General features: G+C 46.9%; 1 protein-coding gene and 1 long non-coding RNA gene across 4 annotated transcripts; one reads left to right on the top strand and one right to left on the bottom strand.

Annotated features, from left to right (window-relative positions):
- The first annotated feature begins 138 nt into the window (after positions 1 to 138).
- Rab5b (RAB5B, member RAS oncogene family) lies at positions 139 to 23630 on the top strand. 3 transcript variants are annotated; one of them, XM_052753683.1, is made up of 6 exons: positions 139 to 268; positions 13245 to 13502; positions 16459 to 16610; positions 16828 to 16950; positions 18503 to 18596; positions 21161 to 23630. In XM_052753683.1, the coding sequence occupies exons 2-6, from the start codon at positions 13340 to 13342 to the stop codon at positions 21274 to 21276; spliced, it is 648 nt and encodes a 215-aa protein (XP_052609643.1). In that variant the 5' UTR covers positions 139 to 268; positions 13245 to 13339; the 3' UTR covers positions 21277 to 23630. The 3 variants fall into 3 exon arrangements, with proteins under 3 accessions (XP_052609643.1, XP_052609642.1, XP_052609641.1); XM_052753682.1 differs by lacking the exon at positions 139 to 268 and adding an exon at positions 398 to 419; XM_052753681.1 differs by lacking the exon at positions 139 to 268 and adding an exon at positions 409 to 516.
- On the bottom strand, positions 22906 to 26030 carry LOC128119939 (uncharacterized). The gene is made up of 2 exons (XR_008221734.1): positions 25288 to 26030; positions 22906 to 25194 (listed from the first exon to the last, which is right to left on the bottom strand). It is a non-coding gene; the product is annotated as an uncharacterized LOC128119939 (long non-coding RNA).
- Between the last annotated feature and the right edge of the window lie 388 nt (positions 26031 to 26418).

The following is a 26418-nucleotide window of genomic DNA, read 5'->3' as shown; positions in this document are numbered from 1 at the left end:
TAGATATTGGCTTGAGACCTCGCCAATCAAACCTCTCACTGTAGTGGTTGGTGATAGCCCCCAAAGCCCGCCTTTCTCCCGAAGATTGGCGGCTGAGCGCGCATATGACCCACCCTCCGCGGGAGGCGGGTGATCTTGCGATTGGCTGGAGCCCTCGCCCCGGCCAGGAGGAGGAGGAGGCGGAGCAGGGGGCAGGAGGTTTGGTTGAGCAGCAGCTGTTTGTCTGTTCCACACAGGCTTGGGCCCGACGGGGGAGACGGATCCCCAGGTACCGAGCTGATGGCGCCCGCAAGGGCAGAGGCGGAGGAGGTCCGGAGAGGAGCGCAGCCTGGCCTGCGGCACGGGCGGGTCGGGCCTGAGCCGGGGCTGGAGAGGGCAGACGGGGCCGCCCCGGCAGGCCTAGTGGGGGCGCTGAGGAGGTGATCGGCAGGGCTGGCAGCCCAGCCTCCTGGTCGGGGAGGCGGCCGGGTTCTGGCTGCGGCCGCTCGGGGGGCCGGGCGCGGACACCCGGAGCCGGTGAGGACCCGGGCCGGCCTTGCTGGCACTCGGAGCACCGCGGTGCGGAGGGAGGAGCTGGGGCCCGGGGACCTGCCGGCGAGGGCGGGCTAGCCCGTTTGGCAGGAGGTGTGGAGGGGTCAGCGCTACGCCCAGCCCCGAGGGTAGCCGAGGCGGGGTCTCTGGAGACGGCCAGGGTCGGTCGGGGCGTCTGAGCGGGAGAGAGGCATTCTCTCCGGGGAGAGCGGCTGTTGGAAAGGGAACCGGGGGCGCTCCGGTGTGGCCGAGAGGGGTTTGGTCTTGGTGGAGGGAGAGCCTCCGTAAATGAAGAATGCATTACTGGGCTAGATCGAAGTAGAAGGAAGTAGAGGCAGGGCCTGGTATCGGTTATGGGAACTTCTGGAACGATGGTGAGGCATGGCTCTGCGTCTTGGAGTTCCTTACTCTTTTGTTCCTTGAGTGTTTAGATGGGGTGGTTTGAAGTTTTGGGGTACTCGAGGGGTAGGAATGAAGACAAAGGTAAAACCATGTTTTCCGTGGCTCCTTGGTGGCTCCAGGTTCAGCCACCACCCTCCACCCCCCCAAACAACAACAACTTTAGTTGGCCCTGGCCTCATAGCTGGTCTTGACTGCAGCTTGCTTTTTTGTTTGGTAGGTTTTCTTTTTTTTTTTTTTTCCTATTGCATGTACTGAGAAAGAACTAAGAATTTGGGGATGCTTTGCCCAGTCTTTCCCACTCCATAATGTGGTCTGGGTTGACTATTCTTAACTCTTCCATAAAATTGGGGGACTCTGTCATCTGCATGGAAAGAGGTTTAGCAACCCCCAGCCACCGAAAAAATGGACCATGTTTGTTGAAACTTCTTTGAAGTTTCTGTGAAATGCTTGGGCATTTCCTAGACAGTTAATGGAGGTCTCCAGGCCTGGAACTGTGAGGTGATATCCCTCGGGGATTTGGGGAAGAGTTGAGAAGTTCCCTCCCAGAAAGTTGGCATCGTTCCTTTTCCCTTGTCCACTTCTTCAAGAGGCACTTTTGTGTGATTAGCTAGTTAGGTCAAACCCTGAGGTATTTAGGAAAGAAGGATTATAGAGTACGAAGATGGCTTTAAAATTTATTACATTTGTGTGTGTGTGCGCGCGTGTGCCTACGCACCTGTATACCTATATACCTATGTGAGCCACAGTACATGTGTGGAGGTTGGAGGACAATTTGTGGGTGTTCAGTTCTCAGACTTGGCAACCTAGATGATGGATTATGAATGGCAGACAAATGGTAGTCCCCTCCTCCCGTGTGTGTGTGTGTGTGTGTGTGTGTGTGTGTGTGTGTGTGTATCTATACATACATACATATATGTGAATATATATATTATATATATAATATATATATATGAGAAGGGGGAGGTTTACTGGACCTGTCAGTTTAACATATATCATCAGACCCTGTTGGTTTCTCCCTTAGGGGCCTACCTCCTCTTTCCTTTCTATACTAATGCTATTTATCACTATTTTTAAATATATTTGTATATAAAATACATTTTACATATTTATATTTAATATAAAATTATATTTAATTTTATGTGTATGTGTGTATGTGCCAGAGTGTATGTATATGTATGTATGTGCACCATATGGATGCAGGAGCCCTCAGAGGTCAGAAAAGGTATTGGATCCCCTAGAACTGGAGTTGCAGACAATTGTGAGCTGCCATGTGAGTGCTGGGAACCTAGAACACAGGTCTTCTGCAAGAGCAGTAAGTGCCCTTAACCACTGAGCCGTCTCTCCAGCTTGTATCACTACATTTCTTAATTATCAAAGTAATATATACATATTGTAAAATGTTTAAGCTATACGGAAATAAAATCCGAGTCTTTCCACACGTAGCTTATTTCATTTAGGACGGTTAAGAGATATTAAATAGGACTAACCTTTCTGTTGAGGAATGTGCCAGCATTTTTTCCTGTTCTCACTAAATTCTGTCTTTCATTCTTTTCACAGTATTCTCCTCTTGGATGATACTCTTTTATTTATTGTTTCTTTTGTCGTTCATTTTGTCTTCTTTCAAATTCAGAACAAGCATAGACCTGTCCCCGAGTTATCATTTGCCTTTAGTACACACTCACACAGTTGTGCACTGGGTAGCCTACAAACTGCCCGACTTTTTAATGGGCAGGAAGGAAACATTAAAGAAAATCATTTTGTTTGGGACAGTTACTAGCATGTTTACTAGAGTGAAGAATCTGAAACCCCCAAATTTTCACAGTATGTGACTGTTTCTTCCTCATCTCAGACAGAGAGTGATGGTCTTGGAAGAGGGTCTTGTACCCGGCTTGTTATAGTGACCCAAGAAATTCCCATATGTCTCTGAATTTTAAATTGTGTTTCCTCCAAATTTAGAAGTATCGGAGACTTTTCATACTACTACCTTATTATTCCAGTTGATTCTTTTGACCCTTTGAAGCCCTCTAATGTGCTAATTGTACAGTGTCCAGCAAAAAACTCAGTCCAACACCTCCCCAACTTTTCTCCCCTACACAGCCAGTCCTGCAGAAAACTGCTGGGTTGCGTGTCTGTGTATTCATCCTCTAATCTTTACTGCCTTTAAACCCTGATCATATCCTGACTTATTCTGTGTGTCCCTCTGTGGGATTGCCCCCCCCTTCCCCTTAAAAACTTCTTTCAGGAAAGGATCTGAAAGCTGGGCATGGTGGTACTTTCCTTTGATTCCCGCATTCGGGAGGCTAAAGCAGGGTCCTGAGTTCAAAGCCAGGCTAAGCTACACAGCACACATTGTCCCAAGCACTGTCACTACCCTTTTTTTAAAAAAAATCTGGGTTCCAGGATTATAGCTTAGTGGTAGAATATAGGATTAACGTTTACCAGATCCTAGATACAGAGAGAATGAGAATAAAGGTTGTATCAGGAATCGCTCAAAGTTAAGATGTAAATAATTCATAATGACTTAAAATAATTATTTTCCAAAGGCTTCTGCATATTTAGGGAGCTAAAGAGTGGACTCAGCAATGCAGAATTTCAGACACAGACCTGGAGTTAGAATGTGTGTGGAGATGAGGGCTTTTTCTCGTTGCCCTTGACATGCCCCATGTCTTCTCTTACTTTGCTGTAGCACAGGGATTACTCCTTTGTGGTGTACTTGTTTGTATGTGTTGTTATAAATTTGCCTTCTGAGAAGGAAGCGTAGATGGGTAGGAGAGGCATCAGACACCTACTTCCTAATCCTAGGGCGTTTCGGGTGGGAGCGGGTCAGTGGTATAGCTTGCCCAGCACGTGTGAAGCCAAGTGTAACTGACGTGTGAAACAGTGAACTTCAAGTAAGGAAATGCAGTGGCCGTCTGGGAGGAAGGATGCTCTAGGGCCACACATCATAATCTCCTGCTTCCCAAGAATATTTCAGGGAAGATTTAGTCATTTACTGAACAGTTACTGAAAAAGGAGCCGCCCAGATGAGTAAAGTAGATTTCTGGGCTAGAGTGTAGCTTTGGTTTAGGGGTTGTGGGTACCTGGCTGTATGGTGGTATGACTTTCGTTTCTAAACTTGTTTCTCAGGGATAGGGATAAACACAGGTATAATGACCCAAAGCTTTTTTAAAAACCTCAGAGAGGTTTCTTTTTAGGCCCTAGGAGTTGCCTTGGTGTTACAGAGTCACATTGGGTGTGATTAGGCCTTGTGAGACATAGTAACAAGTGACAGGAAAAGCAGTTAGCCCATGAGAATTACAACAGTATCTTGCTGGCAGGGTCCCTCTATCCAAGGGCAGTCACAAAGCGCCTAAGAAGAGGACTGTTTCTGAAGCCTGTCAAAAACTCCCTAAACTGAACTAAAATCTACCCAATGACACTGAAGGGGAGGAGTTGGTTGGGAAGGGTTACTTTGGCCTTAATTTCAGGAGCACTTAATGAACAACTACTACTGCTCTGAAGATTTATGATTACATAATTTTAAAAAAATCCCACTTTTTGAGAAGTTAATGGTTTAGCAGAGTAAATAGATAGAACTCAGTGTAACAGAAATACAGTATTGCTGGGCTGGGGAGATGCTCAGCAGGTAAAGGTGTTTGTCACTAAGCTTAATGAGGCATGTTTGAGTCCCAGAACCCACATTGTGGAAGGAGAAAAATAACTCCCAGAAGTTGTCCTCTGACCTCCACAAATGTACTGTGGCATTCAAGCACACACATGTGTGCACACATGCACAACAGATGTTTAAAAGATTTTTAAAGAAATACAATTTTGATCTTCCATTTTAAAAAATATGTGTGAATATATACATACTTATGTGTATGTTGTATATATTATTACCATGTATATACATGTATTTGTGTATGTGTATATACAGTAAAGAATTAACACAGTAAAATACAGCATGTTGGCCAAGCTCTCTACCACTGCGCTGTATTTCCAGCTCTTGTTTTACTTTTTTTTTTTTGGTTTTTCGAGACAGGGTTTCTCTGTGTAGCTTTGCGCCTTTCCTGGAACTCACTTGGTAGCCCAGGATGACCTCGAACTCACAGAGATCCGCCTGGCTCTGCCTCCCGAGTGCTGGGATTAAAGGCGTGCGCCACCACCGCCCGGCTGTTTTACTTTTTATTTTAATTTTTTTTTTTAACTTTTTACTTTGAGACATGGTCTCACTAGGTTGCCCACACTGGTTTTAAATTTACTGCCTAGGCAGGCCTAACTTTTTTAGAAATTCATTTATTTTTATTTTATGTGAATGGGTGTTTTACCTACATGTATATATGTATACTACAAGCCTACCTGGTGCCTCTGGAGGTCAAAATAGGGTGTCCGCTCCCTTACAACTGGTGTTATAATTGTAAGAACCCGGGTCCTCAGCAAGAGGTCTAGTGCTCAGCCATCTCTCTGGCCTCTCAGTCTTGGTCTTAATTAGCTTTTCTTTGGGACTGTAGAGCAATAATGAGTTTTGCTGTAGTAAGAAGATAATTATGCAGTTTCACAGGTGATGTTTATACTCAACCCTATAAGTTTGGGTTTTGCTAGGCAGACAAATTAAGGAATGGCATTCTAATCTTTCCCAGGTCAATAATAGGGAGTTAGCACTACCATGCTGATAGGTGATAAGCATGCTCTTTGCCTTTTGGAGGAGTACAGGGGGGACATGGAGGAGGCAGAGCTCTTGAGCCAGTGACTCACGGGGTAATACTAACCAGCAAAATTAAAGAGCTGAGCTAAGTAGTGCAAATCTCAGTTCAAGATTTTGGTGATTTGGGTCTAAACCAGGTTGGAAAAGAAATGAAGGCGTCTGTTGGCTTCTGTCCCATCTTCCTTTGGAAAAGCTCACCAGGTCCCACAGATTGCCAGTGTCCCTTTTGCCAACTGTCCAGGCTGATACAAAGGAGTAGTGGTCATCCTGTGGGAACAATGTGAGACGAGATCTCGGGAAAGCCTGCCTTCTTAACGTGTTTCAGTTCCAGAGCCAGTACTTCCTGAAGCTGAACCGAGGCAGAAGCTCTATCCAGTGTACACTCATATTTGTATTTGGTACCCTCTTGAAGCTAAGCATTTCCTGATCCCTTTAGAAGTACAGTGGAGGGGCTGGGGCTTTCGAAGACTTAATTTCTATCCCTAAAACTCATGGAAAAAAAAAGAAAGAAAAACTGGCACACACTTGTAATCCCAGCACTGGAGAGGTATAGACATAGGCAGGTCCTGAGGCTCACTGGCCGTCTGTCCAACCTAGCCTAACTGGTAAGCCATCGAGAGACCCTGTTTCAAAAAACGAGATGGACAGTGCAGGAGGAGAGTCTCAGGTTACCCTCTGGTTACCATGTGCATGCTTGTGGTCACCATGTGCATGCTTGTGTACAGGTTCAGTAGAGCTGGTGTGGGGATGACTTTAATCCCAGCACTTAGGAGGCAGAGGCAGGCAAATCTGAATTTGAAGCCAGCCTGGTCTACAAAGTGATTTCCTTCCTTCCTTTTTTTTTTTTTTTTATCTTGGCATGATCAGACACCAGATGGTCTGGGAATTGAACCCAGGTCCTCTAGAACATCAGTCACTGCTCTTAACCGCTGAGCCACCTCTACAACTACAAAGTGATTTCCATGCCAGCCTGTCTTCAGCAACGACAGAAAGTACAGCAGAGCTGGGTATAGTGGTTTACATCATAATCCCAGCATCTGGGCAGCTGAGACCAGAGTATCACCACAAGTATAAGACTGTCTTGTCTCCAAAAATGTTTAAAACAAAATACAGTGAAGGAAGACCAAGTCGAGCGGTACATGTCTGTAATCCCAGCACACAGAAGGCAAAAGCAGGTGGATTTTTTTTGCTGTTGTTTTATTCTTCGAGACAGGGTCTCTCTGTGTAGCCCTGGCTGTCCTAGAACTCACTCTGTAGACTGGGCTGGCTTCAAACTCACAGAGGTGTGTTCTGCCTGCCTCTCCCTCCTGAGTGCTGGGATTAATGGCCACTGCCCAGCTAACAGATGGATTTTGAGTTAAAGACCAACCTAGGATACACAGCCACAGCCAAACATTGTCTCTCAAATAAATAAATAAATAAATAAATAAATAAGTAAATAAGTAAATAAATAAATAAAGGGGGGTGGAAAGGAAGGAAAAAGTATAGTGGTATAAGGGGAAGAAATACTGTTTAGCTGGCTATACTTAAATTTCTTTAGAGATGGTTTCTTTTTATAACAGTTCTGGCTGCCCTGGAACTCACAGAGATCTGCCTGCTTCTGCCTCCTGAGTGCTAGGGTTGAAGATGTGAGCCACCACTCCCCAGCCTAGCTGGCTAACTTAATGCCTGACAGACTGACTTACTTTACGAGCCTCGATTTCCTTACTTCTAAAGTAGAGGCAGGCTGTCTGAAGTGTGGATTGGCTCTTATCTGGGTGACTGGCCTTACAGGGCTGTCATTCGGACTGAGCAGTCTGGTGGCCATGTACTGGGAACTCTTGTTTACCAAGAGATAATAGACCTCTAGACGTTTTACATAGACTTAGTGTAATTACGCTAAGTTGAAACAAGTCGAAGGGGGCCTGAGGAATGCAGTCTTGCTCTAGTTGGGACTGGCAGGCTAAGAAACTTTTCCTGTTACATCATCGTGTCACTGCCCGGTGGCTGGCCTGTGGACAGACTCCAGTCCTCCCAAGTTGAGGGATGTTTCATATATCCTTGCTGTCTGTGGAGCTGCCTGTTCTTTTGGTCTTTCCGTGTAACCCTGGCTGGGCTAGAACTCAGGAGACCGGGTTGGCTGTCAATTTGTATTTTTTAATTTTTCAGACAAGATCTCACTATGTAGCCTTGGCTGGCCTGGAATTCACAAAGATCCACCTGTCTCTGACTCACCTGTGCTGGAATTAAAGATGGATGCCACCACACCCTGCCTGACTTTGAATTTATGATCCTCTTGCCTCTGCCTACTGCGCATTGGGATTACAGATAGGCACTGCTGTACTCGGCTTTGTTGTTTGTTTGTTTTGTTTTTAGACAGATTCTCACTCATTATGTAGCCCGGTTGGCCCTGAACTCTCAGCATCCTCCTGTCACTGTCCTGAGTGCTGGGATCATCTGCTTGACCCAGTAGGCCCTCTCAGCTGCACTTCTGAGGAAGTTAAACTTGGCTGCTTCTGTTCTGCATGGAAAGTGGCCTCAGGTTTGAAGGTGGTGAAGGTGAGGGCACCTGCTGCTTTGCTGTGGGTGACTTTGTCTACCCTTGGACATGTTTGTAGATCTAGCAGGCAGCATGTGATACCCTTGACTGGAGAACAGCCCTCTCTCCAGGACCTTGTTCTAACTGTGAAAGAGGAAGGTGACACCCACCTCGTCAGCCACAGCCAATCAACCCTGGAGGTTGATGGATGATTCCTTACAGCCAGATCACTGTTGTTTCTTTTTTCTTTGCCTTTAAGTGAATCATTTGTCCATTGTCGACTCTTAGCCCCCCACACCCCCCAAAAAACCCCACACACAACTGAGAATGATGGCGCAGGCCTGTGATCCCCGAACTCAGGAGTCGGCAGCCTGGGCTGCATAAGAAGATCCCCACTCAGAATAAATAGGGGAGGAGATAGCTCAGCAGTTCTGAGCAGAGGACCCAGGTTCAGTTCCAAACTCACAGTCATCCATAACTCCAGTTCTGGAGGATCTGATGCCTATTTCTGGCTTCCAAAGGTACCAGGAATACTTATGGTGTACATACATACGTACGTACATACATACATACATACATACATACATACATACATACGTACAGGCAAAACACTGAACACAAGATAAAAAGAAAAGAAAAAAAAAAGCCAGACGTGGTGGTGCATACCTTTAATTCCAGCACTGGAGTGTGGGAGAGGCAATTGCATACAGGTGTCCGTGGAGGCTAGGGACATTGGATCACCGGAAACTGGAGTTACCGGTAGTTGTGAGCCACCCAGCATGGGTGCTAAGAACTGAACTTGGATCCTCTTGAAGGTAAGTACATGCTCTTAACTGCTGAGCCGCCTCTGCAGCCCCGAAAGTTTGGTTGTTTTAGGTTTTAATTAAAATTTTTTAACCTTTATTTTTATTTTATGTGTATGGGTAATCTGCCTTCATGTATGTCTTTGTACTCCATGTATACAGTGCCCTCAGAGGCCAGAGGAGGGTGTTGGGTTCCCTAGGACTAGAGTTACAGAGCCACAGTGTAGGTGCTGGAATCAAACCTGGGTCCTCAGGAAGAGCAACCAGTGTTAACTGCTAAGCCGTCTCCAACACACAGGGTCTCACAATGTAGTCTAGGCTAGCCTCGGTCTCGTTCTCTTGCCTCAGACTCCCCAATCCTAGGATTACAGGCATGTGTGATCATGCTGAGCTTGAATCTTACATGTCTATTCTTCTGATCTTTGAGACTAGTTATTGCATTTAAAAATGATGTTTTTATAATCATGATGAGATTAATGATGGTTTATAGATTGGGTTGCCCATCAGTTACAGATTGCTGAGGTCACATATTGAAGTGAGAGGTAGTCTTTTCTAACCCAGTAGTTATTAATCTCCAATCACCCAAGGTTGCTTAGAGGCAAGAAAGTTTGGTGACCTGTGAGCTGTTGCTTGACTTCAGTCTCTGGGATGACAAGGACTCTGTGACCAAGTGTTCTCAGGATTCCTCTCACTCTCCCTGTGCGCCTGCTGTAAGAAGTCACTCTGTCTTAGTGCCGTGCTTTCATAGTTTACAAAAGAGACATTGGGGCTTAATGTTCTTCCCCTTGGATCATAGACTTTGAAATTGATAAAGTACGAGGGAATGACTAGAAACTTTCTGTGTGTGTGTGTGTGTGTGTGTGTGTGTGTGTGTGTGTGTGTGTGTGTGTACAAGTGCATGTAGGTCACGGCAACTTGTGGGAGTTGGTTCTCTCCTGCCACATGGGTCACAGGGATCAAGCTTTCGTTTGTCAGGCTTATGGGCAAGGGCCCACTGAGCCATCCCACCAGTACAATTTCATTTTTGTTTTATTTATTACTGTGTGAGGGTATGCATGTGTATGATGTGTGTGTGAGAGAGTGCCATGGCTCACAAATAGAGATCAGAGACACCTTTTGGGTCCATTCTCTCCTTCCACTGTGGTTCCGAGGACTGGACTCAGGTCACGAGGCTCGTATGGCAGTGCTTTTACCCACTGAGCCGTATCTCTGGCTCTTGCCATCTGTTTTGAAATTTAGACGTACAGTTCCTTCTCTCTTCCTTGAAGGTATTGAATATGTACCACAGAAAGATGGTTTTAGAAATAATTCATTCTCAGATACCTTTTTAAAAAAATACTTTTATGCCGGGCGGTGGTAGCGCATGCCTTTAATCCCAGCACTCGGGAGGCAGAGGCAGGTGGATCTCTGTGAGTTCAAGGCCAGCCTGGTCTACAGAGCGAGATCCAGGAAAGGCGCAAAGCTACACAGAGAAACCCTGTCTCGAAAAACCAAAAAAAAAAAAAAAAAAAAATTTATTTTATCTTCTTGAGGCAGGATCACTTGTTGCCAAAGCAGGCCTCAAACTCAAACTCCTTATGTAGTTGACAGTGACCTTGAATCCTCTTGCCTTCACCTCCAAGTTCTGGGATTACAGCCGTTGGCTACCTCACCCAACACAGATTTCTGAAATGTATGTAGAACTTTGGAAATTAATGCATATTTCATTCTTGGTTATCTTCACCGGTCTTCACCTCCCCAAACACGCTTATTAGATAAGCTGAGGTTCAGAGCCTAGGTGAGAAACCAAAGTCACAGTGGCTTAAGTCACAGCAGAACAGACGGGTCGGCCTCACCGGTGACAACGGCCTGACATTACATGCTGTGCTGGGCTGGTTTCTACCTTAATGATGGCTCTGTTACAGAAGCGAGGTTGAGGGGTCTCCTGACCCCTGGGAGCCTCTGTTCAGTTCTCATCTAAATGGCATCTAAAATTGCTTCAATAGCAATGATAGCTATAGGCTGGCCAGAGAGAACTCCGTTCCACCCCTCGGATTTCAAGATCACTATTGGTGTACAGACCACAGTTTGAGAGAGACTGCACAGTTGGTTAAGAAGCAAACTAATTCTGATTTGCAGTAATAGTTTTCAGATTTCTTGGGATAATTAATTGTGTGTGTCCATGTGTGTAGGTATGCACACACATACATGTGGAAGCCAGATTAATCTGAAACTTGCTGTGTAGACTAGGCTGGCCTCAAACTCAGAGAGCCACCTGCCTCTGCCTCCCAGATGTACAACACCACATCCAGCCAGAGTATGAGTCTCTAGAAGAGTGGGGGATAAGGAGGGCAGCAAGATGGCTTAGCAGGTAGACTCTTGTTAAAGCCAGGCAACCTGAGTTCAGTCCCTGGAACCCATGTGGTAGAAGGAGAGAACAAACTCATGCATTGTCTTCTGACCGCCACACACACAAAATGAGTGATTTAAAAGCTTTTGTTGCTGTTGCTGTTGTTTTGTTTTTCCAGACAGGGTTTCTCTGTGTAACAGCTCTGGCTGTCCTGGAACTCTATTTGTAGACCAGGTTGGCCTCTGCCTCCGAGTGCTGGGATTAAAACTGTGTACCGCCGGGCGGTGGTGGTGCACGCCTTTAATCCCAGCACTCGGGAGGCAGAGCCAGGTGGATCTCTGTGAGTTCGAGGCCAGCCTGGGCTACATAATAAGCAATCACACTAGCTATATAGTGAGATCCTAGCTAAGAAAACTAAAGTGGGCATGTAGCTCAGCAATAAAATACTTGTCTAGCTTGTGAAAATCCCCAGAACCAACAAAAAAAGAAGAGGAAAAAAAAAAGACACCCATAGCATACTGGGTGTCTGGTGTACCTGTGGTTGGACAGGCCGACTAAAGTCTGAATTTGCTGTGACTCAGAAAAAAATCTGAAGATGCTGGGCGGTGGTGGTGCACGCCTTTAATCCCAGTGCTCGGGAGCCAGAGGCAGGCGGATCTCTGTGAGTTCGAGGCCAGCCTGGTCTACAGAATGAGTTCCAGGAAAGGCGCAAAGCTACACAGAGAAACCCTGTCTTGAAAAACCAAAAAAAAAAACCTGAAGATATGGTGGGGAATTAAAACCTTTTCAGTTGCCGCTTAAGCTCCCTTGTCTGTTACACTCTGGTAGCAGTTCTTATTGTAGACGCAGTTCGTTTTGTGTTTCGTGATCCTCCTGCCTCTGCCTCCCGAGTGCTGGGATTACAGATAGACATCACCACACTTGCCCAGAGCAGTTCTTGTTTTGCTGTCTACCACCCTACCACTGAATGTCAGCTGTCTAGGACCTCATCAGAAGTGTGAGTGGCGCCGGGCGGTGGTGGCGCACGCCTTTAATCCCAGCACTCGGGAGGCAGAGCCAGGCGGATCTCTGTGAGTTCGAGGCCGGCCTGGGCTACCAAGTGAGATCCAGGAAAGGCGCAAAGCTACACAGAGAAACCAAAAAAAAAAAAAAAAGAAGTGTGAGTGGCCTTTTGGTGTTGGATAATTGCCAGACCAAACTCTAGGAACAAGGAAATGAAGAGATTCTGTTCTTATTCTGAAAAGTGACTTGACACACCTGTAGTCGCAACACTCCAAAGAAGAGCAGGGAGATCACAGTAATTTCAAGGGCAGCCTGGTCTACAGAACAGTGAGTTCCAGGCCAGCCAGTACTATGCAGTGAGATCCTGTATCAGAAAACCAGAACAAGCTGGGCATAGGGTGCATGTGGGCCTGCAATTGTAGCACTTAAGGGGAGGTGAAGGCAGAAGGATTAGGAGTTCAGGTCACCCAGAGCTATCTAGAAACCCTGTTGAGTACGGTGGGTCATGCCTCTATTCACAGAACTTGAGAATCTGAGGCAGGAAAATTGTTCCAAAGCCAACTTGGGCTATAGACCAAAGTTTTTTTTTTTTTTGGTTTTTCGAGACAGGGTTTCTCTGTGTAGCTTTGCGCCTCTCCTGGAACTCACTTGGTAGCCCAGGCTGGCCTCGAACTCACAGAGATCCGCCTGGCTCTGCCTCCTGAGTGCTGGGATTAAAGGCGTGCGCCACCACCGCCCGGCTAGACCAAAGTTTTTAGACCGTTTCATAAAACAAAACAAAAAAGCTGGGTCGTAGTGGTGCACATCTTTAATCCCAGCACTCAGGAGGCAGAGGCAGGCAGATCTCTGTGAGTTCCAGGACAGCCAGGGTTACACAGACAAACCTTGTCTTGAAAAACAAAAATTGCTAAAGGAGAAAAAATGGCTGCAGACTCAGTGGTCCTGTGTCTAATTTTATCCACTTCTTCCCTACAGGACTGTTGGAGCCTGGAAGCCCCTCCCCTTCCCCTTTCCCCTTTGCCGCTTTGTGGCATCCCCTCCCTCCACCCTGTCCTACTGATAACCTGGCTATGACTAGCAGAAGTACAGCCAGGCCCAATGGGCAGCCCCAGGCCAGCAAAATATGCCAGTTCAAATTGGTCCTGCTGGGAGAGTCTGCAGTGGGGAAATCTAGCCTGGTGTTACGTTTTGTCAAAGGGCAGTTCCACGAGTACCAGGAAAGTACCATTGGAGGTGAGTGTCCTTAGTGGGGTGAAAGGAACATCCAGAACTTGATTGTGGAATTGGCTCTCAGTACCATTTGTTATCCCAGAAATGGAAACCCTGCAGGAAGATCAGGTGTTCAAGACCATCCTTAACAATACAGAGTTTGAGGCCAGCCTGGCCTACATGAGGCCCTGTCACAATTAAAAAAAAAAAATCAGGTCAAGCATGGTGGCGAACGCCTTTAATCCCAGCACTCAGGAGGCAGAAGTAAACAGATCTCTGTGTGTTTGAGGCCAGCCTGGACTATATAGTAAGTTCCAGGATAGTCAGGGCTATGTAGAGAGACCCTGCCTCAAAATAAATAAATAAATCAAAATAAATTACAAATAAAAGCTGGGCCTGGTAGCTAGTGCCTCTAATCATAGTTCTCAAGAGACCAACAGGGAGGTTGCTGCCAGGGGGTATAGGCCAGGGATATTACCTGGCTTTTTACCTTTTCTCTTTTTTCCCAGTGTAGTCTTGACTATCCTGGAACTCGCTCTGTAGACCAGGCTGGCCTCGAACTCACAGAGATGCACCTGCTCTGCCTCCCGAGTGCTGGAGTAAAGGTGTGCACCACCACCGCCCGGCTCTTCCCTATCATCTTAATGCCAGTGAAGTTCCATTGAGTGACATCATGAGAGATAAAATTAGATCAGGGTGACATGGGAACACTCTGGAAGCTAAGGTAGGGGACTACTTCAATTTCCGGTTAGCCTGAGGCCACCTAACAAGACCTATATCAGACACCCAGGGACTTGAGAGGTGACTGAGAAGTTAAAAGCACACATCTGAGCAAGCCTCCTCAGGTGGCTCACAACCTGTAACTCCAGCTCCCAGGGATCTGACGCCTGGCGGCCTCAGGCACTAGCACTACCCACACAATACATGTAGTTTATAAAAATAGATATTTTAGAAACATATATACATAATTTAAAATAAAACCTTTAAAAACAAAACACTTAGGCCTGTAATCTAAGCTCCTTGGTAGGCCAAGGCAGGAGGACCCAAGGTCAAAACTTGTATGTATCACAGAGTGAGTTCCAGATCAATCCTCATTACAAACAAGACCCTGACTGAGAAGAAAAAGGACGAAGAACATAACATGCACAGCTTCATGTTCAGTCTCCAGTACTGTCCCACCAAAATTGTCAAATACGTAATCAGATGGATCTCTTGATAAGCCCACACCCACCCTTAGTGTGCCCTTAAGCACTACCAGTCTTACTTAATAACCTAGCCAAGTCTGTATTAAAACCATCTCTAAAAAATATTCCTGGGAATGCTGGAGAGATGGCCCAGTGGTTAAGTGAGCTTGCTGTTCTTTCAGAGGCCCCCCGAATCCCCAGTGTGGATCATCAGGTGGGCAGTTCCAGGGGATCCCACGCCTCTTCTAATTTATGTAGGCATCTGCATTCACATACACATACCCATCATAGACACACAAATAAGTGGCAATTCTTTTAAAAAGAAATAAAAATTGCCATTTTATGCAGGGGGGGGGTGAGATATGGGCCAACAAGATGGCTTACAAGGTAAAGATGCTTGCTATGCTGGCCTGAGGCTGTAGTTCAGTCCTCAGAACCCATGGAAAGGGGAAGGAGAGAGCCAGCCCCACAGGATTGCACCTTGGAAGTGTGCTGTCCTAGCACCTGTCCTCAAGCTTTAAAGTCTTGTGGATTTGTTTGTTTGTTTAAGACAGGGATCATGTAGCCCAGACTGGTGTAGCAGGAATGACCTTGGTTTCCTGATCCTCCTCCCTCTACCTCCCAAGCGCTAGAAAAACAGGTATGTCATGCCCTGAAAATATTCTCATTCTTTTTTTTAGTTATTATTTTTATTACAGCATTTCTTTATGTAGCCCTGGCTCTCCTTAAACTCAGATCTTCCAGCCTCTGCCTCCCCGAGTGCTGGGCCACCGCCTAGCACTTCATTATTTCTTACCCCTTAAGAAGGTTAGAACAAGCCGGGCAGTGGTGGCTCATGCCTTTAATCCCAGCATTTGGGAGGCAGAGGCAGGCAGATCTCAGTGAGTTCAAGGCCAGCCTGGTCTATACAAAGTGAGTTCCAGGACAGCCAGTACTGTTACACAGAAAAACCCTGTCTCGAAAAAACAAAAACAAAAACAAAAAAACAAAAGTTAGAACAAGCCCAGTGATGGTGATACGTACCTTTAATCCCAGCACTAAGGAGGCAGAGGCAGGGGGATCTCTGTGAGGTTGAGACCAGCCTGGTCTACAAAGTGAGTTCCTGGACAGCCAGAGCTGTTACACGGAGTGACCTGTCTCAAAAAAGAAAACAAAGAAGGTTAGAACGTGAATGACTGATGTGAGTGACAGGTGTACTCTCTATCCTTCACAGCTTATGGTACTCACTGTTCCTTGGCTAGAAAACTTTCTATGTATATGTAACATGCGTGCAGTGCCTGTGGAGGACAGAAGAGAGGGTCGGGTCCCTTGGACTGGAGTCACACAGCTGTGAGCCGTATGGTTGCTGGGATTGAACCCCAGGTCCTGAGAACAGCAGTGTTTTGACTGCTGAGCCTTCTGTTTGTATTTAATCCCAGCGCTGAGAAGGCAGAGGCGGGCGGATCTCTGACTTCGAGGCCCGTCTTAATGAGTTCCAAGAGCCGGCACTATGTATTGAGACCTTTCTTAAATAAATAAACAGACAAATACAGGATCTCCCTTGCCCAGACTGGCCTCAAACTTGCTAAATAGACAAATATGACCTTAAACTCCTGACTGACCCTCCTGCCTTCACCCACCAGTGTTCAGAGGCCACCTTAATCCTGTTCCAGTATTCACACAGAAGGAGATGCTAAGCCTGTAATTGACGGGCCTGGGTGGGGACTGGCCTTAGAATGAGAAGAGATCGTTTGAAGGGGAGTAGGATCTTCCCATCCATCCTCTCACTTACAGTGTCTTCGTTTTCCTCTTCACAGCGGCCTTCCTCACCCAGTCTGTGTGTCTAGATGACACAACAGTCAAGTTTGAGATCTGGGACACAGCTGGGCAGGAGCGATACCACAGCCTGGCCCCCATGTACTACAGGGGTGCCCAGGCCGCAATCGTGGTTTATGATATTACTAATCAGGTAGGTGGGCATCTATAGGAATTAAATTAGGTGGGGAAGAGGAAACAGGTTCTCAAATAGCAAAATAAAAGTACCAAGTATGCTTCCAAGCACTAAGCCAGAGGAAGTAAATTATGAGGGCGGGCACCTGGAGGAGGAGGATTGTGCGACTGGGTTTGAGGGGATGGCTGTGGATCAGCACTCACTCCTGCCTGTTCTCTCCTTCATGTTTTCCTAGGAAACCTTTGCCCGGGCAAAGACCTGGGTGAAGGAGCTGCAGCGGCAGGCCAGCCCTAGCATTGTCATCGCCTTGGCGGGGAACAAAGCCGACCTGGCCAACAAGCGCATGGTGGAATACGAAGTAAGATGCCCGGAGCCCCTCCCTAACACTCTCGCTCTGGAGGTGGGACCTCTGTTTTCCAAACCAGTCTCCCGAAAACCTCATGTTAGTCACTCTTTGTCTCACATCCTAACTGTACACCAAATTAAATACATCAGCACTGTGACCATAATGGCAGCCAGGAGACTTTAAAGGAATTAGAAGAAAATTGCAGATCAGAGGGGTAAGGAAATAACACTTGTAGGGTGCCAGGGTAAAAACAGGAAGGAAGGAACAGTTAAATTTGAGGTAACAAACTATTTTCATGCCATAACCCAGATTCCAATCAGTTCACCCTTCTCCATAATTAAGATTTCTTGCACTGGGGAGGTGGTTCCAGTTGTACAGTACTTGTGTGGTAAGCCTGAGGACTTGGGATTCCCAGGACCCACATGGAAAAGGCATGGTAAGGTAGCACATGCCTGCAATCTCAGTGCTGGGGATTGGAGACCGGAGTGTCTCAGGGGCTTGCTGGCTAGCTACTCTGACTAAAACAGTGAGTTTCAAGTTCGGTGAGAGACATTATCTTCAAAAGTAATAAGGTGCTGGGCCGTAGTGACACACACCTTTAATCCCAGCACTCAGGAGGCAGAGGCCAGCCTGGTCTATAGAAGTTCCAGGACAGCCAGGACACAGAAAAGTCCTTTATTTAAAAAATAAATAATGGGGCTGGAGAGATGGTTCAGAGGTTAAGAGCACTGGCTGTTCTTCCAGAGGTCCTGAGTTCAATTCCCAGCAACCACATGGTGGCTCACAACCATCTGTAGTGAGATCTGGTGCCCTCTTTGGCCTGAAGGGATACATGAAAGCAGAATACTGTATACATAATAAATAAATAAATCTTTATAAATAAATAAATAGATAGATAAATAGATAAATAAATAAAAACAATAAGATGGGGACTAGTAAGAGGTCTAGCAGGTAAAGTTGCAAGCCTGGAGACCTGAGTTCAATCCCTGGAATCTGCACAAAGGTGGAAGGAGAGAAACACCTCCATCGTTGACTCTGACCTCTACCAGCACACCATGGCCTTCAGGCCTGTATGTACAGACACATGCACACATGTACATACATACAAACAGTGAATTGCGGGCGGCAGTGGCACACGCCTTTAATCCCAGCACTCGGGAGGCAGAGGCAGGTGGATCTCTGAGTTCGAGGCCAGCCTGGTCTACAGAGCGAGATCCAGGACAGGTGCCAAAACTACACAGAGAGACCCTGTTTGAAAAACAAACATACATACATACAAACAGTGAATTGAAAAACTAAGATGAAAAGCAATTGAGGAAGATACCAAAGTTAACCTCTGGCCTATACATGCATGCATGTGCACACATCTGAACGTGGATACACAGATTCCTGACATCTCTTTGTTGAACTTAGTGAACATGGGTTTATTTTGAGGGACTAATTACCATATTACGGGTCTGGGACCAACTGGTACAAAGGGGCAGTAAGAGGAGAGAAGGTAAAATATTCCCTCCAGAGTACCACAGGAGAGTAAAAAAAGCAATACTACTTTCACCCTTTTTAGGAGGCTCAGGCATATGCAGATGACAACAGCTTATTATTTATGGAGACTTCCGCAAAGACTGCTATGAACGTGAACGATCTCTTCCTGGCAATAGGTAAGGTCAGAGTGGTCTGAGGTTCTTCCTGTCTCCTTGTCTGTATGTGTTTTTATAAATTACTATAGGGATGGGGTTGGAGATGTAGCGTGGTGGTAGAGTAGTACTTCATAGGAGGTGGAAGGCCCAAGGTTTAGTACCCCAGCACTGCAAAGAAGCAAAACAAGAAACACTTCAACCTAAAGCTGGGCATGGTGATACATTCTTGTAATCCAGCACTTGGGAGGCCAAAATAGGAGGAGTGCCACAATCTGAAACTAACTGCACTAATAATCAGTACTAGGCTAGGGGTTCTCAATCTTCCTAATGCTGCGACCCTTTAATACAGTTCCTCATGTTGTGGTGACCCCAGCCATAAAATTACTTTGTTCTGTAATTTTGCTAATGTTTGAATCATGATGTAAATATCTGATATGCCACCTACAGATTGAGAACCACTGTACTAGTGGCCATAGCTGGGCATGGTGGTGCACACCTTTAATCCCTGTATTCAGGAGGCAGAGGCCAGCCTGGTCTATATAATTAATTCCAGGACAGCCAGAGAGACCCTATCTCGGGACAAAAAAAAAGGAAACAAAGAAAGAAAAAATACTAGGCCACCCAGGGCTGTGTGTTGAGACTTATCTCAGAAGAAAAAAAGAAAAGCTGGGCAGTGGTGGTGCGCACCTTTAATTCCAGCACTGGGGAGGCAGAGGCAGGCGGATGGATCTCTGTGAGTTGGAGGCCAGCCTGGTCTACAGAGCAAGTTCCAGAAAAACCCTGTCTCGAAAAACCAAAAGAAAAAGGGGGGGAAAAAGGCAAATCAAAACAAACTCTTCAAACTGGCATGCGTACAAGCTCAGGTGGGGCAGTGGCTGGAGCAGGAAGACTGTGAGGATGAGGTGAAGCAGGAAGACTGTGAGGATGGCTGGAGCAGGAAGACTGTGAGGATGAGGTGAAGCAGGAAGACTGAGGATGGGGTGAAGCAGGAAGACTGTGAGGATGAGGTGAAGCAGGAAGACTGTGAGGATGAGGTGAAGCAGGAAGACTGTGAGGATGGGGTGAAGCAGGAAGACTGTGAGGATGAGGTGAAGCAGGAAGACTGAAGACGGGGTGAAGCAGGAAGACTGTGAGGATGGGGTGAAGCAGGAAGACTGTGAGGATGGCTGGAGCAGGAAGACTGTGAGGATGGCTGGAGCAGGAAGACTGAGGATGGGGTGAAGCAGGAAGACTGTGAGGATGGGGTGAAGCAGGAAGACTGTGAAGACGGGGTGAAGCAGGAAGACTGTGAGGATGGCTGGAGCAGGAAGACTGTGAGGATGGCTGGAGCAGGAAGACTGTGAGGATGGGGTGAAGCAGGAAGACTGTGAGGATAGGGTGGAGCAGGAAGACTGTGAGGATGGGGTGAAGCAGGAAGACTGTGAGGATGAGGTGAAGCAGGAAGACTGTGAGGATGGGGTGAAGCAGGAAGACTGTGAGGATGAGATGAAGCAGGAAGACTGTGAGGATGGGGTGAAGCAGGAAGACTGTGAGGATGGGGTGAAGCAGGAAGACTGTGAGGATGAGGTGAAGCAGGAAGACTGAAGACGGGGTGAAGCAGGAAGACTGTGAGGATGGGGTGAAGCAGGAAGACTGAGGATGGGGTGAAGCAGGAAGACTGTGAGGATGAGGTGAAGCAGGAAGACTGTGAGGATGGGGTGAAGCAGGAAGACTGTGAGGATGAGGTGAAGCAGGAAGACTGAAGACGGGGTGAAGCAGGAAGACTGTGAGGATGGGGTGAAGCAGGAAGACTGAGGATGGGGTGAAGCAGGAAGACTGAGGATGGGGTGAAGCAGGAAGACTGTGAGGATGGGGTGGAGCAGGAAGACTGTGAGGATGGGGTGAAGCAGGAAGACTGTGAGGATGGGGTGAAGCACACCTATAATCACAAAACTTGGGAAATGGAGGTGAGAGGATCAGGTCATCCTTGAATGTTTAGCAAGTGTGAGACCAGTCTGGGCTACATGAGACCTTGCTTTAAAAAAGTGGGCTGGAGAGATGGCTCAGTGATTAAGAGTACATACTGCTTTTTCAGAGGACCCACAATTGTTTCTAAGCACCCACTTCAGGTAACTCAAAACCACTCCAGCTCCAGGGGGTACGACAGCTCTGACCTGAGGGCACCTGCGTTCATGTGCACATACCCACTCACACACACATACATATAATTTAAAATAGAATAAAAAAGAAACCAAAAAATAAAAGTGGTATGGTACTGTACACCTTTAATCCTACCATCTGGGAGGCTGAGACCAGGAGATGAAGAGTTTGAAGCTAATCTGGACTACAGAGTAAGAGAACCCAAGGTCAGAGGTAGAGCAGTGAGTTCGATCTCCAGCTGTAGAAACAGCGTCGCGTCCTTTTGTAACCTCCCATCCTTTGGTGGCAGCTTAGCTCCTGTGTCCACTGAGGTTTGCAAATATTTGTGTCCTCTTCAGGTGGTTATTTTAGTCTGACTTTGCCCCCACTTAGCAGTCTTTTTGTTTGGGGTGGAAAGTGTACATGAGTCAAATCTGCCATGCTCTGTTCCATTCTCTTTACTTTAGCAAAGAAGTTGCCGAAGAGTGAACCCCAGAACCTGGGAGGTGCGGCAGGCCGGAGTCGGGGCGTGGACCTCCACGAGCAGTCCCAGCAGAACAAGAGCCAGTGTTGTAGCAACTGAGGGGCTAGAGCAGACACGTGTGGAGTTAGCACGAGAGCTAAAACATAACTTCTCCATCCCCACCCTCAGCACACAGCCCCTACGGTAACAGCACACTGAGCCCTGGCTCCCAAGGGCTGCCTCCTGACAGCTCCGTCATGGCACTTTTTAACGCTTCAGCAACCAACACCAGGCAGCTGTTGCCACTACTATGCCCTACTCTGGGGTTTGGGGTCAGATCTCCCCAGGACCTTCCTTCCAAAACAAACTTTCTTCACTTCGTATTCTAGGTGCAAGACAGTGACCTCCTCATTGTTAACTCCCCGCCCGCCCACACCGTTCTTCCCAGGGTTGCAGGGAAGACTTCTGTCTCCTGCCTCTTCCCCCTTCCACCTCTCATCACTCCCTGTTCTTGATCCTGTTTCCTCCTCTTCCCAAGATGATGAAAGGTAAACCCAGGGACTGAGAAGGGAGACAGTGTAATTTTAGTTACATTAAGGGCCCTGCAGGGACAGTAAGGCTCAGAGCAGGAGGGGGTAAGGAAACATTTCTTTTTTTGTTTTATTTATCTGGTAGGAGTTTCTTGTCTGTGAAACACTGCAGCACCCATGAGTTGGACTTGTGGAGGGTGATCCTGGGTAGGAGTGAGACTGGGGAGGCGAGCTCGCAGGCACCGTTGGGAGGTGTATTAGCTAACTGGATAAAGGTTGAGGTGCAGTGTTCGTCTGTGGCTCTGGAACTCGTCCCAAGGCTGTTTTCCCTCACCTGGCCTCGTAGGTAGTTCCCCCCCCCCCACTCACCCCCACTCCATTGTGGGGATTGGACCTCAGAGTGCTCCAAAGAATCTTCACTGGTTGCCTGCACCTCTAGCTCTGCTGTGATCAAATTGGAGGAGGTACCAGTTTCTGATACCCATCCTCTGGTTTATACATAGGCATTTCCCCTACCCTGGCCTTGAGATGGCCTTCGCCCCAGACGCCATGCTCCTGCAGTTTGCACTTTAATTGATGGTAGTTCAGTCAGGATACATGTTTTATGGGGGTTTTGATTGATTTACCTATCCTTCAACCTTTTTAATTAAATGTAATCTACAATGTATGAGGTTTGAGAGGCACTATAGAAAACAGTATCAGCTACTGAAACCCAGTGTCCACTGCTAGCCTCCTGATTCATGTGTCTATTCTTGGGTATAGGTTTGTCTGAGCAACTGGGGAGTGGCCTCAGAATAGCAAGGGCCATGGTAGTGGAGTGAAGAAGGGTCGGGCAAAGGGAGTGTTCTATCTTCCCAGGGTTCACATTCAACTTGCTATATCTTACCATGTCTTTTCTACTTCCCTGTAAATACTTATAGTCTTTATTCTCACTGTACAGTCTGGTCTGTCTCCTATTGCCCTTCTTTTCTCTTTGTTAGTATCTTGAGTTCCTCCTTCACTCCTCCCCCCTTACTTAATCCGTGTACCACTAGGCTCCTGCCACAGAGGCCACTTGTTCTTGGACAGGCGCAGCTAGACTTGAAGGTGCCTCACAGCTGCCTTTTGTCATCAGAGGGCTTGGGTCCTTCCTGAGTCTCCGGCCTCTACATCCTTTGTTAGGAGTGTTAGGGTGTCTGTGGGAAGCCATCAAGGCAAGAGAGAACTCAGTTCTTTCGTGTGTTAGCCAGAATTTTGGGAAAATTTGCAGAAGAAAAGAAAAACCACAGTAACCTAGAGTTAGAACCTTTCTGTCCTTTGGCTTACAGACTGCCTTTTTGTTCCAGAGCAGCTGAGGAATCCATGAAGCCAGGATTCTCAAGGACTCAGCTTAGGTTCTTCCACTTAGGCCTCAGTTCTCTTCCTTTTCCAGGGGCAGCCTTAGTTCTCACGGCCCGGAAGCACACATTTCCAACTTTGTTTTCCGAGAACCCGTTAGTCCCCCAAAGCACCCAGGCGCATCCTGTTTACAAGTGGAGAATCTAGGGTGGCTTGTAGAAGTTTAATTCCTTCTCTGTAGTTTTTTCCATGGGACAAAAGTGAAGATGTTTCAGTGCCTAGGGGCCGGGAAACCATTTCCCTAGGCTTTTCTCTCCCTCCCTCTCTTAGGAACAGTATTGGCCTTAGCTCCTGGGCCTGGCTGCTGCCCCTCTTCTCCTACCAGCTCTTCTGCCTTCATTGGAGCTCTGTTGGGCTTGAGGGTTTTGTTGTTCTCTCCTGCCCTCCTGTTATCTTTTTTCTTTTGATCAATTTTTAGGGGGAGGGGTCTTTTTTTGCCTTTATTTTTCCTAAGAAAGGGTTTGCCTTTCTTTCCCTCTCCTTCTAACATAACAATCGTGGTAACAGAATGCAACTGCTGATTTATCGATGTATTTAATGTAAGTAAAAAAGGAAAAAAAGAAAGTATATTGGACTGTTGTTTTGTTTTTACCATTTGTCTGCCTGAAACTAAAAGGAAGCTGGGCGTGGGGCGGTGGTGGTGGCACATGCCTTTAATCCCAGCGCTCAGGAGGCAGAGGGGACAGACCTCTGAGTTCGAAGCCAGCCTTGTCTGCAGAGCAAGTTCCAGGACAGCCAGGGCTGCTTCACAGAGAGACCCTGTCTCGGAAACAAACAATTGGGACAAGAAGGCCTAGTGAGATCTCACGGACGATCTCACCGTCTTGGCACCTCGTTATTCTCTCTAATCTTTTCTTGGACACTTGAACCAATTTGGAAAATAACCTTTTTTGTTTTGTGAACTGTTCTGCTCAAAGACATAGATAACTTACCTAATGTGACTTATCTTTTTGTGTGCAGTGGTGTGGTCTATGGATCTCTTGAACCGTTGAGACTGAAAGAGGAACGGCATGTCTGACCTTTGGAAGAACTATGCAATATTTTTTTGCATTTTCCTAGGACTCATTTGTATATTAGTTTCTGAATTGGATCCATAACCTAAAGATTCAAAAGAAAAAGAGGGGGCTGAAGAGATGGCTCAGCAGTTAAGAGCACTAAGTGCTCTTCCAGGGGACCTGGGTTCAATTCCCAGCACCCACATGGCAGTTCACAGCTGTCTGTAACTCCAGTTTTGTGGCAAAATGTGGGGAACCAGCCCCCACCATTATTTACCCCAGGGACTCTTAAGGAATGAGGGATAAGAGACTTAGTTAGAAGTAGCGGGGAGAGAAACAGAGAAAACATAGGATAGACTCAGGAGGGCCTGGATCCTTACCTACCAGGCCAGAACTTTATTCCAAAGGTCTATTTATAACAATGCCAAGGGGTGGAGCAAAAAACCTCCCCCTTGCTGGTTGGACCCTTTCAAACACCTGGTGCCCAGGCCCGTGGCCCAATCAACCTCCCATGCAGTCCTGCTGGGTACAGCCACTAGGAAACCTAGTGGGCTCCAACAGCAAAACACCAATGCCCATTAAAAGAAAAAGAAGACACTGGGAAGATGGCTCAGTGGTTTAAAGTACTTGTTGCTCTTGCAGAGGACCTGGGTTCAATAACCAGCGCCCACGTGGTGGCTCACAACCATCCACAACTCCAGTTCCAGGGGATCTGACATCTTCTGGCCTCCACAGGCACCAGGTACACACGTGGTGCACATGCGAACTGCAGGAAAAATACACGAAATCTTAAAAAGACAAGCTGGGTCTGGTGACGCGTGCCTGTTGTAAGATTGTGAGTTGGAAGGGAGCCTAATATTCATTTGGCAAGACCATCTCTCCAACAACAACAACAACAACAAATTTGCCTGGATCTGTTTTGGTTTCTTGTTTGTTTGTTTTCAAGACGGTTTACTCTTTGTATCCCTGGCTGTCCTGGATCTCGCTCTGTAGACCAGGCTGGCCTTGAAGTCAGAGATCCGCCTGCCTCTGCCTCCCAAGTACTGGGATTACAGGTGTGCGCCACCACTGCCCAGCTCTGGATCTGTTTCTTATTTCTGCTTGAAGGCCTTCCGTTTGTCATGGTCTAAAAGGAGCTGACACACAGAAAGCAAACGAAACGTAAGAGACTGGGTATACAAGAATTTTAAGTTAAAATGTTCAGGGGACTGGTGTCAGCCAGCCCTTACTTTGCAGGCCATTTCTCCTAATTCACCAGCTAAGGGCCTTGGTCAGGTTAGCGCTCGGCTTCAGTCTCTCCATCTGTGAAGAAGAGAGTGTGAAGTCTGAGCCGGTGTGTGGTACACACCTATCATCCAGCACTGTCATCCAGCACTTGGGAGTTTGAGGCCCATCTGAACTACAGGAGATGTTAGCTCCATAAAATAAAACTGGGTGTCGTCAGTAGACGGGGGAAGAAACCATGCCAAGTAGAATTTATTTGTTTGACAGGGTCTTCGTGTAGAGTTCAGGTTGGCCTCCGCCTCCCTTGTGCTGGCCACACCAGCTGAAACTTAACAATCATTAGGATGATCAACACAAAGGCTGGAAACCTTCCCATTCCCAAAACTTTAGAGCCGATATCACCTTTTCACTCTCACTTCCCCTCTCTGAGTACACTCCCTGCCCAGGGTCCTCGGCGATTCCTCGCAAAAATTCTGTTGGAGAACTAAAGGAAAAAACGATCTTCCGGAATGTTTTGCTTTAAATCGACACGACTGTAGCTCAACCCTCTGATCTCTAGAGGGCAGTCTAAGAATGTTTGTTCCCGAAGCACGGGCTGAGTGTCCCGTTTTCAGTCTCTAGTAACGGATTAAGAGTAACAACGAATTTATTCTATTAGTGTCCTTTACTTTGATATACGAGACTTTGGTTAAAGTGCCATTTTTCTTGTTAAAGTGGATGTTTGTGTTTTGTTTGCTTGGTTTTTCAAGACAGGGGTTAACAGCCTGGAACTCGCTCTGTAGACCGGGCTGGCCTGGCCTCGCACTCACAGAGATCCGCCCCTGGAGTGCTGGGATTAAAGGCGTGCGCCACCACGCCCGGCTTTTTTTTTTTTTCTCCCTCACTACGCAAAGTTTAGAAGATGGTTTTAAGGACTGGGCATGGTGGCGCACGCCCTTAAGAAGCAGGGGCAGACGGATCTATGAATTCTGAGCCAGCCTGATCTACAAAATCAGTTCCAGGCCAACCAGGACTACCTAGTGAGACCTTGTCTCCAATGAAAGATGGATTTTCAGTGTTGGTTTTGCATTCAGAAATTCACTCTGGGAGTCTTGGAGTCACTATTTTAAGGACGTCGTTTCTGCCGTTATTCTTGG

This window comes from Peromyscus californicus, unplaced genomic scaffold, assembly GCF_007827085.1.
Source record: "Peromyscus californicus insignis strain IS unplaced genomic scaffold, ASM782708v3 Scaffold_24__1_contigs__length_46423439, whole genome shotgun sequence".
Classification (NCBI taxonomy): Eukaryota; Metazoa; Chordata; class Mammalia; order Rodentia; family Cricetidae; genus Peromyscus; species Peromyscus californicus.
The sequence above is the reverse complement of the archived record's forward strand: the minus strand, read 5'-3'. Positions and strand labels throughout refer to the sequence as shown.

Excerpts from the sequence above, each read along its gene's own strand:
- Rab5b (XM_052753683.1), top strand. The coding sequence starts at position 13,340 with ATGACTAGCAGAAGTACAGCCAGGCCCAATGGGCAGCCCCAGGCCAGC. Across the intron at positions 13,503-16,458 it reads CCAGGAAAGTACCATTGGAG|CGGCCTTCCTCACCCAGTCT; the intron begins GTGAGTGTCCTT and ends TCCTCTTCACAG. Across the intron at positions 18,597-21,160 it reads CGATCTCTTCCTGGCAATAG|CAAAGAAGTTGCCGAAGAGT; the intron begins GTAAGGTCAGAG and ends TCTTTACTTTAG.